Raw genomic sequence first — 13,409 nt, 5'->3', positions numbered from 1 at the left:
AGTAGCAGCCATGTACTGTCATTTGCAAATGTTTGCGGCATGCTAAAAAATAAATAAAAACTAAAGCAATACGGTCATAGCATTAAAATGTCCGAGAAGTTTTAGAGTCATGTCCTCTGTGCCATGGGCGCATGACCCGCTGACGTCGCCGCGAAGCAGCAAGCTGAAGTTTAACCACAGCGAGTCAAATTAAAGTGCTCGCCTCGATTTTTTTTTTTTCCGCGGCTCTTGTGTCATGCTTGGTCTATCTTTCATAAACTCGGCTGTGTTTGCCGGCTGTGATTTGCTGGGAAACTGATACAGCTTTACACATGGAGAGCATCCCTTGGTTTGCCTGCCTTGTTGTGTAAGTCCACAACACAATACTTCAGACCTTGCCGACGCTTCCGTGGGGTCGCTTCTTCCATCACGGAAAGGCAACTTCGCACCGCGAGCGTCTCGTTTTAGCATGCCAAGCTGGCTGCATGGCGCCCGCACCGACTGCAGAAAGCATTGCGGACCTGTCGCACGTGCTCCCGTTTCGGCGAAACACACCGACTCGCCTGTGACTTTTCCTGTGTCTCTCCTCTAGTTTTCCGGAGCACGCCACCAGGCCCAGGCACGGCATTGTCGTCGCTCCGCAAACTTGAGCTTCGGTTTTCTATAAAAAATCAAGGCTGGCAACTCAACTCTGTGAACTGGGAGCGCGGGAAGAACACACACACGAAGCAAAAATGATTTATACCTTGTTACTACTCAACTCTGCCATAGAGCCTGCAAAAACGCCAGACCTAATCAAGATGCAATGTTTCGAGGGTAATGTTCTGGCTGCAATATATAGATAAAATTTTTTGGCACCACTATAATTTACCAACAGCATCTTTCAGTGGACCTGTAATTTAAAAATTTGAGTTCCATTAGACAACCCAAAATGCAGTATCTTTGAAGTGTATTGTGCAACAGGGCCAAACTTTTATTGCAAGTGATTGGCAGGCTTTCATGTCTATGTTGCGTTTTGTTGTGATATTGCTATCCCAGGTACATTTTCTCTAAGCAATAAGACTGAAGTGAACAGACTTCTTGAAAGGTAGTTGTCGTCTGGGAAGTATCGAGAGGGCACTGCTGAAATCACAAGCGATCACTTATGCGCAGCTCCTATCAGGGCATGATAGTCTCAGGTGGGCAGGCCAAGGTTAGGCTTGCTGGCACAAGACGAGAGAGTCGTATAGATTTCCCGTCCGATGTTTTCAGCCAACAAGTCAAGGATAGCTCCAAGATTAAGACACCATTTCTAGGCGCTTGACTGATATCTTTACAGGCCTTATCTTCTATATGATGGTGTGCTTGTGTCAGCAAGGTTTTATTTTTGTTCTTCCATGTTATCTGCCTCTCTCTGCACTCTATTTCGGGAAATGTTGTTTCACAAAAGGGGAATTCGTCATATTGGAATTTTTAGCATTCATCACAATTTTATAAAGCATGAAAAATGTTATTGACCATGTATTCATGTTATCTGTGAAGTAACTGGTGCAGCAACATAGCTTTTTTACAAATGCTACACAGGCTTGCACAATGTGTCTTATTTTGCTGAACTTCGTTTTAGGAAAAAGAACTTAAAACAATGTTAATATGTAACTCAGTTTATTGCCAAAAATGCATTCATACATCCCCAATTTAAATACTATCCAAATATATGTTGTCAAGTAGGATAATGTCCATTTCAACCTCTAGGTTCATTTAAATTAACTTTTTTTTAGCTGTCTGTTGTGTATTAACCTAAAGGTGCACTAATGTGGTGTAGCACGTATTTATGACTGTTACCCGCCACAATGGTCGAGTGGCTAAGGCACTTTGCCACTAACCACAGATCGCGAGATCGAAACTCGGCCGTGGCAGCCATATTTTCGATGTAAGGGAAAATGCTCGAGGCCTGTATGCCTAGATTTAGGTGTTAATTAAAGAACTGCAGCTGGTCGAAATTTCCTGAGCCCTTCACTACGACGTCTCTTATAATTGTATGGTGGTTTTGGGATGTTAAACCCCAAAATTTATTATTATTAATTTTCTTATACAGTTACATATAATAGTCAAAAGAAAATGATACTTCTAACATTTGAAGTTTTTGTGAATCGTGTGTGGTTTCCTGTTCTTTTGACCACTGAGGAGGTGAGAAGGCTGCTTAAAGTTCAGGGAAATGTGACACTAGTTGTTATGGTTGTTACTAATGCAACACACAGATGACAAAACGTATCGTATCATACTTTAATACATGTGCACGTCATGTAGTGTCAGGCTAAATGTTCTCAAGGTTGCAGTTAGAAATGGGGCAACTGTATTGCATCTTGCGTCACAACGTTCTTGCCTAACAGATGTGATAATAATTTCGCCGTTTAACTTTGGTGATGATACTAACTACCTGTTACAACAACCAGCTATAATAGATTGGGCATTATTTCTGCAGTTCATGCTGCTGCACCAAATACCTGTCTGTACATGACACCGTTACAAGGCTTTGCCACCCTTATCACAGAACTGGCAGATGCGCACTTTAATTAACTTTTAAATGAATTTGAATTTATGTTTGCTTCTCTACAGACTTGTCACGTCACCTCGTCATGGACTACTCTGATGTGGAGGAGCTCATGGCACGTGGAAACTCCCACAGGTGCGTTTTGTAACATGGCTCGCAAGGCTTGATTAAGTTTGACCTCGGGTGTCCCTGAAGCTGTAATTTATTGCTCTTGTATGTCTTTGTTCTCACTAGGACAACTGCGTCTACAGCCATGAACGATGTTAGCAGCCGGTCGCACGCCATCTTTACATTGAATTTTACTCAGGTATGGCTTTTTTATATAATTTTCTGTGTAGAATGGCTGGCATGTTGTAAGACGGACATTTCAGCTGTTCTTACTATAGTCTAATTTGAAACACTTAAAGTGAAAATTAAAACTGCCAAAAAACTAAAGTGAATGACAGGTGTTGTATGCATTTTTATCCTCTTCTTAACCACCTGTTCGCTTAGTGAATTGTTCCAGATAGTCAAAGCAGAGTTGTGAGTAATAAAAACAGTTGCTTTTATTTTCAAACTTGATATAACTTAAAGCACAAGTAATCCTTTGTGCAGGCTGGATAGTTTCCATGTTTTTCTTTATCTACATAATTGCTGGCTTTTTTTATGTATTCCAGGCAAAATTTATTCGCGACCTCCCTAGTGAAACAGTCAGTAAGGTGAACTTGGTGGATCTTGCTGGCAGGTAATGATCTCTTGATGTAGTGCTCTTCTAGCATTTTGAAGATTTTTAAAATGACTGCGATTTAACTTGTGTAACAATGCAATCACTTCTGTTTTACATTGTTCAGTGAGCGCGCAGATTCCACCAAAGCTACTGGCCAGCGACTAAAAGAAGGTGGCCATATCAACAAGTCCTTAGTCACCCTTGGAACTGTCATATCAGCACTAGGTAAGTAGGCATTAGTGCTAAGCTTTAAGCTGGTGTTGTGTGTGTGCTTGGAACTGCTGCAGTAGTTACTGAGCGCGTGTGTGTGTCTTCGGGGTGTCTCAGCTCCCAGCTAACTATGTTACTAGGACCATAATTTTTTTAAGACCGTGTGTTTTAGGGAAGTCCTACTTGTATATCGTTAGTAGTTGTGTGAGCATAATACATAGAATCTATAGCTGAGTGTTAATTAGTTAATAATTAGCCAACTTTTATTGTTGCTCAAATCAGAAATATTGACTTTATGTTCTACCTCGCCTTAAATAAACCCAAAACCAAGTATTTATTCCTTGCAGAAATCTGCATGTTTTTTTTTTAAACTAAAGCGTGTAAAACTCGAAATATTAAATAGATACACACCGCTACTCAAGTGCTTCCTAGCATTTTTCAATTGATACACTGCTGCATTCATTGGTCACTGCATTGTACAAGGCCTCAGGCTCGAAGATGGATGCCCCAGCGACATTTTTTGATGTGCATCCATCATTGTTGGGTCCTGTACAATGACTGTACGCAGCTGTGTATAAACTAAAGAATGTATAGAAGCACTAGAGTAGAGGTGCAAAAACGCGCATATATTTCATATTTTATGTGTTTCACTTGCTTTTGTTTTTTCTCTGTAAAAACAAGGGGGCAGATTTCAGCAAAAAAAAAAAGATGCTTCATTTTGGAGTTATTTGAGGCAAGGTACAACATAAAGCAAACTCTTACCACTTTAAGCAAGAATAAAAAGTTGGCTAATTAATGTGACTTAATTAGCCTTTAGCCACAAGAGAAATTCATGCTGTATGTACACTGTACACATGACTACCACTAATGTATGATAGGTAGGACTTTTCTAGAGAAAACTTTTTTTTAAATCTTGGTCCCAGTACGGTCCACACCCAGTATGTGTGTGTGTGCTTGTGCGCATATATACACAGAGACAAGCTTACTCATTCGCTTATTTACCAATGCACCATTAGTGACTGAAATTATCCGGCCTGATTATCACACAGTATCAGTCCAAGTTTGTTTATGACATGTTACTGCTTCTTATTGGGTTTTTATGTGTTGATGCCTTACACTCATCATGCCTTGATTCCATCTGTAGTATGTAATAATAAAATTTGAATACTTTGTTCTGCGAACATAGCTTATGACATTCGTCTTCCTTTTAATTTAGTTTCTTTAAAGGTAACTCATAATTAATTAAGAAAGCTAAGTGAATGCCCACCTTTTTCAATATGCATGCAACTTCATAAATTTCATTATTTTATTGAAATTTGTAATTGATGAAGCAATTGAAGTAAATACCCGCCCTTTCAGTATGCATGCAACTTTATAACATTGTTGCAGCTGTATATTTGAAAACATTTCCTGGTGCACTGTTTTTGTGGCTCAGATATTCTTAATGGTACCATTATCATTTCCAGCCGAGCTGTCGACCAGTAACAGCCGGAAGCGCGTTTTCATCCCCTACCGGGATTCTGTCTTGACATGGCTCTTGAGAGACAGCCTGGGTGGAAATTCCAAGACGATCATGATTGCCAGTGAGTATCAATGGATTCAAATTTGGCTTAATCATTTAAAGTTAAAAGTGCACAGACAAGAAACATTTGTGCCAGTCTCAAACATAAGAAGCAACTCTCGTGTGGCAACGGAACTATCTTGTTTTTTTTTTTGACATAGAATCCTTGGCTTGCTTAATTTAACATGTGTTCTCTCCTTGCAAGTTAAAGTGTGATTTGGTGTTGTGGCCAGTTCTGACAAGCATGTATTTATTTAGCCATAGCTGATTCCAGTCACTTTTGGTAGTTGTAGTGCTCGGTGCAAACACGAGCTTCATTTACACAAAACTGTTTGAAACTTGTTGTTTCATATAAGTAAGCCCAACAATAGTTACAGCAAATATGAGTGAGTGTTCCCTGCAGTGAGGAACATCAAATGCCTATGTAGATGATGGTGGCATTTTTTGTCTTGTTGACTATAGGCACCTCACAAAGTGTCGAACTGAAGAGCTTGTCTAGTTTTTATATTTATTTTCTATGCTTAACATTTATTATGTCTCTTTCGTCATGACTCCAAAATCTTGCATGTACGTTGTTTTTGTATGTCGACAACAAAGGAAGCACATTAATGTATTTATACATGCAATTGCAGGAAATCACATACACGAGCTTTCATTGCATAACTCTTGTAGAATATGCCACAGAATGCCTGTGCACTGCGTTTCCTATCTAGAGTTTTCAGTATGCATTATATGTGGGAAAACATGGTACTCACTGTTAACTCGTGTCACACGCAGCCATTTCTCCTGCGGAATGCAACTACGGAGAGACACTGAGCACCTTGCGCTATGCAAACCGTGCCAAGAACATCATCAACAAGCCGACTATCAACGAGGTCAGTTCACACATACTCTTAATTTGTCATTGTAAATTTTGAGTGGAAATTGTAGAGTTAGAGCTACTAGGCTAAAAAAAACTCATTAATTAAGGTCATAGAATGGCATTAACTTTTTAAGGGAGACACAGGGCACAAAAGCACCTCTTACAGTCTTTAGAGAAACAATGTTATTAGCTGTATGGATGTATCTTGATGAACAGTATATTGATTTTTTTTAATTCATACTTTGCAGGAACTTTGTATTTCATGTCACCTAATAAATATGAAAGTATCCTATATTTGATCCACTATACAGAGGATATGTTTTCGAACTTTCCTGCTTATTCAGTTAAGAAATTTCATCGTGTCAGCACCCCTGCCGACTTTCATGTATAACCCGCACAAGATATACAGAAAATTCAGAGCTTGAAGTCAGGGTGCTTGGCTGTGTGCAAATTTTGGTGTGGATATTTTCATCGTAGCAATGCTGGACGGTAGTGCAATAAAAGTGGCGTCATGGCTATACGTGGGTAACTTTTATTTATTATTATTTTTTCAGGGTTTCAGGATGAAAGTACGGGTTCCGTTCAGGGGCAGGTTATACGTGATAAGTTATAGTATTTCACATTGTGGAGGGTTTACTCCAGAGTATTACAGTACACAGCATTGTTCTTTATCAACCATGGTTGGAAATCAGTCCCTTAGTGTACACAACATCTACGCACAAAGTTATTAGAGTTGCTGTCAAACTTGGTTATAATAGGCAGATTCAACATCAAAGTACCTTTTTTTTTTATGGGATGTTTATGATGAGCATGCAAGTATTATGCCCTCATGTCAATGAAAAGCTTATAATAGCTACTTTGTGTGGGAAATTGGCATCAGGGCTGAGCAGTTATTGCAAGGATAAATTTTTATTTTCACTGTAGCACACACACATTCAGAGACTTCGTCAGCATCAGTCATCACGTGGATTGTTTGTTTATTTACAGGATCCAAATGTCAAGCTCATCAAGGAACTTCGCGAGGAGATTGCCAGGCTACGATCAAGGGTTGGAGGTGATGACGTAAGTATGAAGTCCTTTGCCTCAATCACACCATCAAGACTCGCTGCTTGCATGAACTAACCATTTAAATCGGCTGTCCTTCTTATTTCAGAGTAGTACACAAGTCATGGAGAAGCTTCAAGAGAATGAAGCAAGGGTAAGCTTTCATATTTTATTTAGGGGTGCAGACATGGAGTAAGCACATACCACGTTATGTTCTCCAACTTTTGTCTCAATTTTGTCCTTTAGGTGAAGTTCCTTACAGAGGAATGGACAGAGAAATGGAAGGAGACACACAAAATTTTGAAGGTAAGCTACAGTTAGTACGACTGTACTTGTAGAATATAAACAGGCAAACAAAGTTCTAGACAGCTTCATGCTGTAAAAATAGGCTTGTATGAATGGCAAATTTTAGGTTCGAAGCGAACAGTGATTTGGTGAAATAATTTCGAATCTAATTTAAATCATGTATCTCATGTATTATAATGAAAAATAAGCGTATTTGTCATGACCCAACTAACAATATTTTAGTATTTAACAATGCATATGCAAAGGTAATTCTTTTTGGTTCAAAGGAAGTGGAAGCAGCTTTGAATAGTAGCAGGATTTCACTTTCGGTACAATGCAAATGATAACCTATAAATTTCATTATTTTACAAGTTGCTTTATTTAGAGCATATAAGCTGGTATAATAAGCCTTTCAATGTAAGAAATTATGAATCAATGTGAGATTTATATGCCCGTTAAACCTTGAAGTAGGGCTTTGTGGCAGTGGGGACTTTCTTTGGAAAGGTGTACTTGCGGTTTAGCATCCCTCTACTGCAGTGAAACAACTTCTACAGGAGGGTTACATGTGGATTAATATACAGTTATGTATGTCGAGCGACAATGTACTCATTGAGGGCCGTGCTGGAATGGTGTGGTAGCGTTCCAATGTGGCTTTGGCCCGTTCCTCACACACACTCGCCCAAACATGTACTATTACTATCCTGGCTAGACAGGAATGCAAGTAGTGTCATCATCATTATTTAACATCACTATCGTTTCCGTTTTATTTATTTCGTTATTCATCCCCCCACCTCTAGTCACATGATGTGCATGACTACTGCTTCTACTTCTACAATGATGATAGCACAGCTTAGTCTAAGACAGCGATGCTATAATAATTGCAGGCAGGCGGGGACTCGTGGCGATTGTGTTTGATAGTCCATCATTGTTGCCATGAATCTTTTGTTAGGCGTGACGACTATAGTGGTGTCTTGTGAAACTGAATGTAGTATGCTTCTTTCCTAGGAGCAAAAAACCCTGGGCCTGCGGATGTCTGGCCAAGGTGTGGTCCTCGACTCTGAGCGGCCACACCTCATTGGACTGGGGGATGACATTTTGAGCACGGGGGTAGTCCTCTATCACTTGAAGGTGAGGGTGCAACTTGAAATTGTGTGAACTCTGTAATGAAGTCATAGTCTGGCAAATTCACTGATGAGCCAACTTGCTCAGAATCGCTCAAACTCAGATAGAGCCATGAGTCTGAGTGAGTAATATTTTGGCGAGTCCAAGATCAAGGAAACCTCAGTACAAAACATACTTAGTGAGCAAGTCTGAGTGAGCTCTGCATTTTTTGCCAACCTGTGAACACAGCAGTGTAGTTCTAAGTATTGATGTGGCGCCTTGTGTTTCTACAGGATGGAAAGACCTTCATTGGCACTGAAAATGCGGACACCAAGCAAGATATTGGTGAGAACTCGTTTTTCTAGTTAATTCATATCTTGTTTATATTTTTTTCTTGTGCTAGTGGCAGCAGTCTAAAGGAATTTTACATTGTTTTTGCTGCCTAGTTCAGATTATGAATAAATATTTTTGCTCTTGGGCTCTGTCATACTGTGTGGTCTGAAGTTTCACTTCCGTACGAGTTCAAGGATGTTGTCCTACAAATCTGAGTTTCAGGCGAATTCTTTGAGGCATAGCTGCCGGCTTCTCAATCAGCGAATGCAGTTTTCATTTTGGCTGGAGCAACACTTACGGAACCCTTTCTGTTTACTTTGTCACCAGTTACTGCAAATACTTCATGTTTGAGCTGAATTCAGCGGAAGATAGGGGCCATCAGGGTTTTGCATCTTAATCGCTCTGTTGATCTGGTCATGACGCAGTACTGTCTGGACCCGGAATCCAGAACGAGCATTGCTCCATAGAACTGGTTGATGGCGGTGCCACACTCTACCCTAACCAGAACTCTGAGTGCTGCATCAACACAATGCCTGTGGACAAGCCAACCAGGCTCACCCAAGGTCTGTAAAAACACATTCTCATAGTTTTGTCTTTCTTTCCCTTCCTTGCAGAACTATTTTGTGTTTTTTTATTTATAACTGATGATGGCAATTATTGGAGTTTTTTGTGAGGCAATTATGGCTTTAGGGTTTCAAATCAGAGTGATGAAAATAGAGGATTATTTGTATACTGGATCAAGATAAGACTAGTGTAAACAAATTGCATAAAAAAGTTTATGTCATTGTGGTATATATAATAAGTGCTGTGTGAAAAATGAAAGCAATGTAATGATGGCAGTGACAGAAGAGCACACTCTGGCCTTTTTCGAGTGTGAGCAGTTGTCAGGAGTGTAGTCCTATAAACCTGATGTTTTTCAGGCTGCGTTGTTCTGCTGGGAACAACAAATGTGTTCAGATACAATGACCCTGCTGAGGTGCACAAGCTTAGAAAAGAGAAGGAAAGGAGGGTAAGTCATGTGACCTGCACATTCCAGCATTATCTTGTTGCTGGCTTTATCTTGTTGCTGTAGCAGGAATAGGAATTTTTGTTTCTTCAGCTTTTCTTTTGTTTTTTCTGTAGCTTTTTCTTATGCCTCACAATCTATTGTTTTTTGCAATAATAGCAGCATCTCTTTTGCAACCCATTTGGAGCCTTTCTCTACCTATGTAATGTTAAACACTGCCTGATAATCTGTAGCTGACTTAGCATGCCATAATTATAAGGAGCATGCACCTAATTATATTTGACGCTTATAGCAACTAGTGTGGTGCAATCTAAGAATTTGGTGACTTGCTTTGGATCACATTACAGTTGACTCTCAGTAAATGGATATCTCTTAAATGGAACACCTGCTTCTGTCGGGATTCGTTTTGGACTTGATTTCTGCACCCCTGTTTGTCCAGTAAATGGAGTTCCTTTGAAACTGAACATTTTTCTGGTCATTCAGGTGCTTTTTAAAGAGAGTATACTGTAAATTTGAATTCAGCTGTTTTCACAGGAATCATTTCCTGTGATTCTGCAAAAGCAGAAGAAAGAAAGGGGAGGAAATGAGTTATGGAAATTGGTCTTTCTTGTGGAAACGGGTTTTGGAAATTGGTTTTCAAACAGGCCATTTAAGTTCGTGAACTATGTCGCACATGGCATAACTTTGAGCCTATTCTCTGCTATCACATTGCTTGCATGCTAGTTCAAGTGAAAGGCCTGTAGTTTGCACGCGGCCTAACTTTGAGTTCATCCTCTGTTATCGCATTGCTTGCGTGCTAGTCCGGGTCAAAGGTCTGTGGTTTTTAACAACTCATATGCCATATAAAGTGGTGATGAATTGCTATTGCCTGCTCGTTCGAGTTATCACTCTCAATTCGGAACTGGTGCTGCGCCTCGTCGTGTCATACCTGCTCTGACGTAGTCTAGAGAATGGGAATGCTGCGAGTATCTGAGTAATATGCATCACTTTTTTTCCAGTCACTCATGAACCTGTCCCACTTGTCTTTTCTGAGCCGATCGGCAGGTGACATGTCAAAGTCCACGGAGAGCATCTGTGGAAATGGGTGCGTTGCCATACTGCTTTGTGCTTGCAATTATTTGTGAGAGTTCTTTCAACATTTCCAATGAAAGGCTTGCATTGTGTGTGCTCTAAAAGCACGTACTTGTCTATGTTTTTTTTTAACAAAATGTTTTTAATGCACCTTTGCAATAAAATTCTGCAGCTGTCATTTTTATGCATGTGCGGCAAATATTTTGGTGTATTTTTGCACTCATGCTAGCTCCTCTGACAGCTCTCAAATGTGCAATGTGCTGAAAAGTGACTCGATTCGCCATTTCATCACTACATTCACTACTGTGATTGTCATTTAAGTTAGTGATAAAAAAATGTTAGGTACAGCAGCTCATTCATGGGCTCTTGTGAGCAAAAGAATCAGCATTAGCCCCGAAAATCTGTAAACTTTGGAAGTGCTCACCCAAAAAATTGTTCTGGGGCAGTACTATCAAGCGCTCATTTTGAGGCACTCAATCACTTTTGTGGGATTTTTGATGGTGGCACTGTAGATGCGTCGAACTATGCATGACAGTTTTTCTGTTGAAGTGCAAATGCTGGACCAGCAATGCTGCCAGCCTTTTGTGACAGTGTATTCACTGCCAAGTTGCACAAAAACTTATGTCTTTGCCCTGAATGTGTTCGCACGAAATTACTGCTTCCCCAAACTCCCCATTTATTCTGTTGTCTAGTGTTTCTCTCCAAGTACTGTTGCTGTATATCTCGTAACAATAATGAGCATAGAAGTGTTGGTATGTTCTAAAATCGGACTAAGTATGCTCAATTATTTCTTCTTCTGCATAGGTTTGAGGCTCATGAAGATGGAAGTGAAAATATTATGGATTTGAGGTGAGCTTGAATTTTGGTTGGTTGGTAGCAACTTTATTGGTAGTCCAGCAGAGCTTTCGCCAATCGGGCCTTAGGTCTCCCACGTGGGGACGTCAAGGCCTTGCCTGTTTGCCGCCTCGCAGGCCTGCTGGACGGCCCAAAGTTGGCTGCCGAGGCTCGGGCTGGGCAATGCAGCGGCCCGCCTCGGCGATCGAAAGGGTTGCCAATTTAGCACCTTGCTTTTTGCCAAAAAAAAAATTCTTTACCCTATTGTGCAGAGCTCTAGAAGTATTCATCGTGTGTTTGTGCTAAGCAACAAATAAAGTATGTCAGATGGCGAATGGCAGCAACGAGCAAAAGACACGCTGGAGATTAATAGATGAGTGGAATAGTTGGGGCAAAAATATATCAGTTACTTGACTGGTTTTAGGAAAAGTATAAAAAAGCATCTTTTGTAGCAGTGTAGTGGCTAAGGTGCTTGGCTGCTAACCCTGAAGACGTGGTTTCAATTTCTGGCCACAGCGTCCACACTTTGACGCAGGTCGCGATGTCGTAATGAGCGTCGCGATGTCGTAATGACGTTGTGGCAAAAGAACCAGAAAGAGAGGCGCACTGCTTGCTGAGCTCCTGCATATCAGCGGTGGCCAAAGTGGACACATCGAAAATAGCTCACCTGCTCTGCTCCTTGCTCTGTTATGAGTTCATTGCTGTGTCTCTTTAACTCTTCTCATCTGTTGCCGTGCACACTTGACAATAGCATGCGCAAGCTGCTGGAAAAGCAGTCTGGCAACCACGACGAGCGCAACAACAATGGCAGCACTGTGGCTCCGTTGAGCAAGGAGCAGGAGGCCGTGGAGGCGCAGCTGTCTCAGAAGCGCGAGGAGCTCAGGCAACTGCAGGAAAAGACCGAGGAGCTCAAGAGGATGGCCGACGAGGTAATGAGCACCCCGTTTTACAGCCCTGCCACATGGGCACCTAAGATGGCTATTTGAGGAGCAATTCAGATTAGGCTATTTTGTAATCAGGTACTGTTACGTAGTCACGTTCGATAACAACTAAGCCTAATGGTTATCAAGACTATAAGGATTTTTCTGACCTTTTGGCAAGCTTATTATGGATTAGTATGGACCATGTAGCAGTGGTCATCATTAATACAAACAAGAAATCCTCTCTGGATCTTCTCTGCTTGCAATCAAAAGTGCCCATGGTACACCATTATTATAACTGTAAACCCCTGACGATAGTTATAGCGCGAGAACAAAACGACGACACAGAGACAAGAAGGACAGTCGTTTTGTTCTCGCGCTATAAATATCATCATGCCATACCAACTAGCCCAAGCAGCCACACTTCTATGTAAACCCCTGCTCTAGTTGATGCTACGTTCTTATGTAGATGAACACTGAAGTGCCATGAAGAAAAAGATGTGGCTAGAAAATGAAACAAGTAACGATACTCAGTGGCTTTCTTACCTAAGGTCACTGGTATACATTTCAATCTGAACTGGATAGAGTTTGTTACATACATCAACCTAATTGCAGTCAGGTAGCCGGATCGCAATAGTTTTGATCCCGATAAGGCCTTATGAAAAGTGCTTTTATGACACTGGTGTAGGTCCCTTCACACTGCACTTTAGCACTCATCTTTCAAAGAATGGTTACCCATTCTGGATAGACACCTTGTATTGACTACAAACAAAAATGTATATTTATTCACGAAGCTTACTGTTATAAAAAAAATGTACATAAGTGCTTAATGCTTCATAGACAACTTTGACCATGAAGGAACTTGACTACCTTAGTCTGATGACTGAGAGCTACATATAGGGAAGAATGACAGGGCACATTTGAAACGATCAAAATGTTGTCTGTGTTTCCATGTGACTTGCAGGTG

General features: G+C 40.7%; 1 protein-coding gene across 2 annotated transcripts in view; it reads left to right on the top strand.

The window, feature by feature from the left end:
- The window catches only part of Klp98A (kinesin-like protein 98A), a 57,271-nt gene that overhangs the window by 15,416 nt on the left and 28,446 nt on the right, over positions 1 to 13,409 (top strand). For both annotated transcript variants that reach the window (XM_075870865.1, XM_037416150.2), the window contains 16 exons: positions 2,575 to 2,644; positions 2,744 to 2,816; positions 3,166 to 3,233; positions 3,340 to 3,440; positions 4,892 to 5,008; positions 5,764 to 5,861; positions 6,836 to 6,910; positions 7,002 to 7,046; positions 7,139 to 7,198; positions 8,183 to 8,305; positions 8,572 to 8,623; positions 9,037 to 9,174; positions 9,532 to 9,620; positions 10,616 to 10,701; positions 11,493 to 11,537; positions 12,274 to 12,451. In XM_075870865.1, the coding sequence (XP_075726980.1) occupies positions 2,575 to 2,644; positions 2,744 to 2,816; positions 3,166 to 3,233; positions 3,340 to 3,440; positions 4,892 to 5,008; positions 5,764 to 5,861; positions 6,836 to 6,910; positions 7,002 to 7,046; positions 7,139 to 7,198; positions 8,183 to 8,305; positions 8,572 to 8,623; positions 9,037 to 9,174; positions 9,532 to 9,620; positions 10,616 to 10,701; positions 11,493 to 11,537; positions 12,274 to 12,451 (1,418 nt within the window). The remainder of the gene's footprint in view (positions 1 to 2,574; positions 2,645 to 2,743; positions 2,817 to 3,165; positions 3,234 to 3,339; positions 3,441 to 4,891; positions 5,009 to 5,763; positions 5,862 to 6,835; positions 6,911 to 7,001; positions 7,047 to 7,138; positions 7,199 to 8,182; positions 8,306 to 8,571; positions 8,624 to 9,036; positions 9,175 to 9,531; positions 9,621 to 10,615; positions 10,702 to 11,492; positions 11,538 to 12,273; positions 12,452 to 13,409) is intronic.

Source organism: Rhipicephalus microplus, chromosome 8 (assembly GCF_043290135.1).
Source record: "Rhipicephalus microplus isolate Deutch F79 chromosome 8, USDA_Rmic, whole genome shotgun sequence".
Taxonomy (NCBI): domain Eukaryota; kingdom Metazoa; phylum Arthropoda; class Arachnida; order Ixodida; family Ixodidae; genus Rhipicephalus; species Rhipicephalus microplus.
The sequence above is the reverse complement of the archived record's forward strand: the minus strand, read 5'-3'. Positions and strand labels throughout refer to the sequence as shown.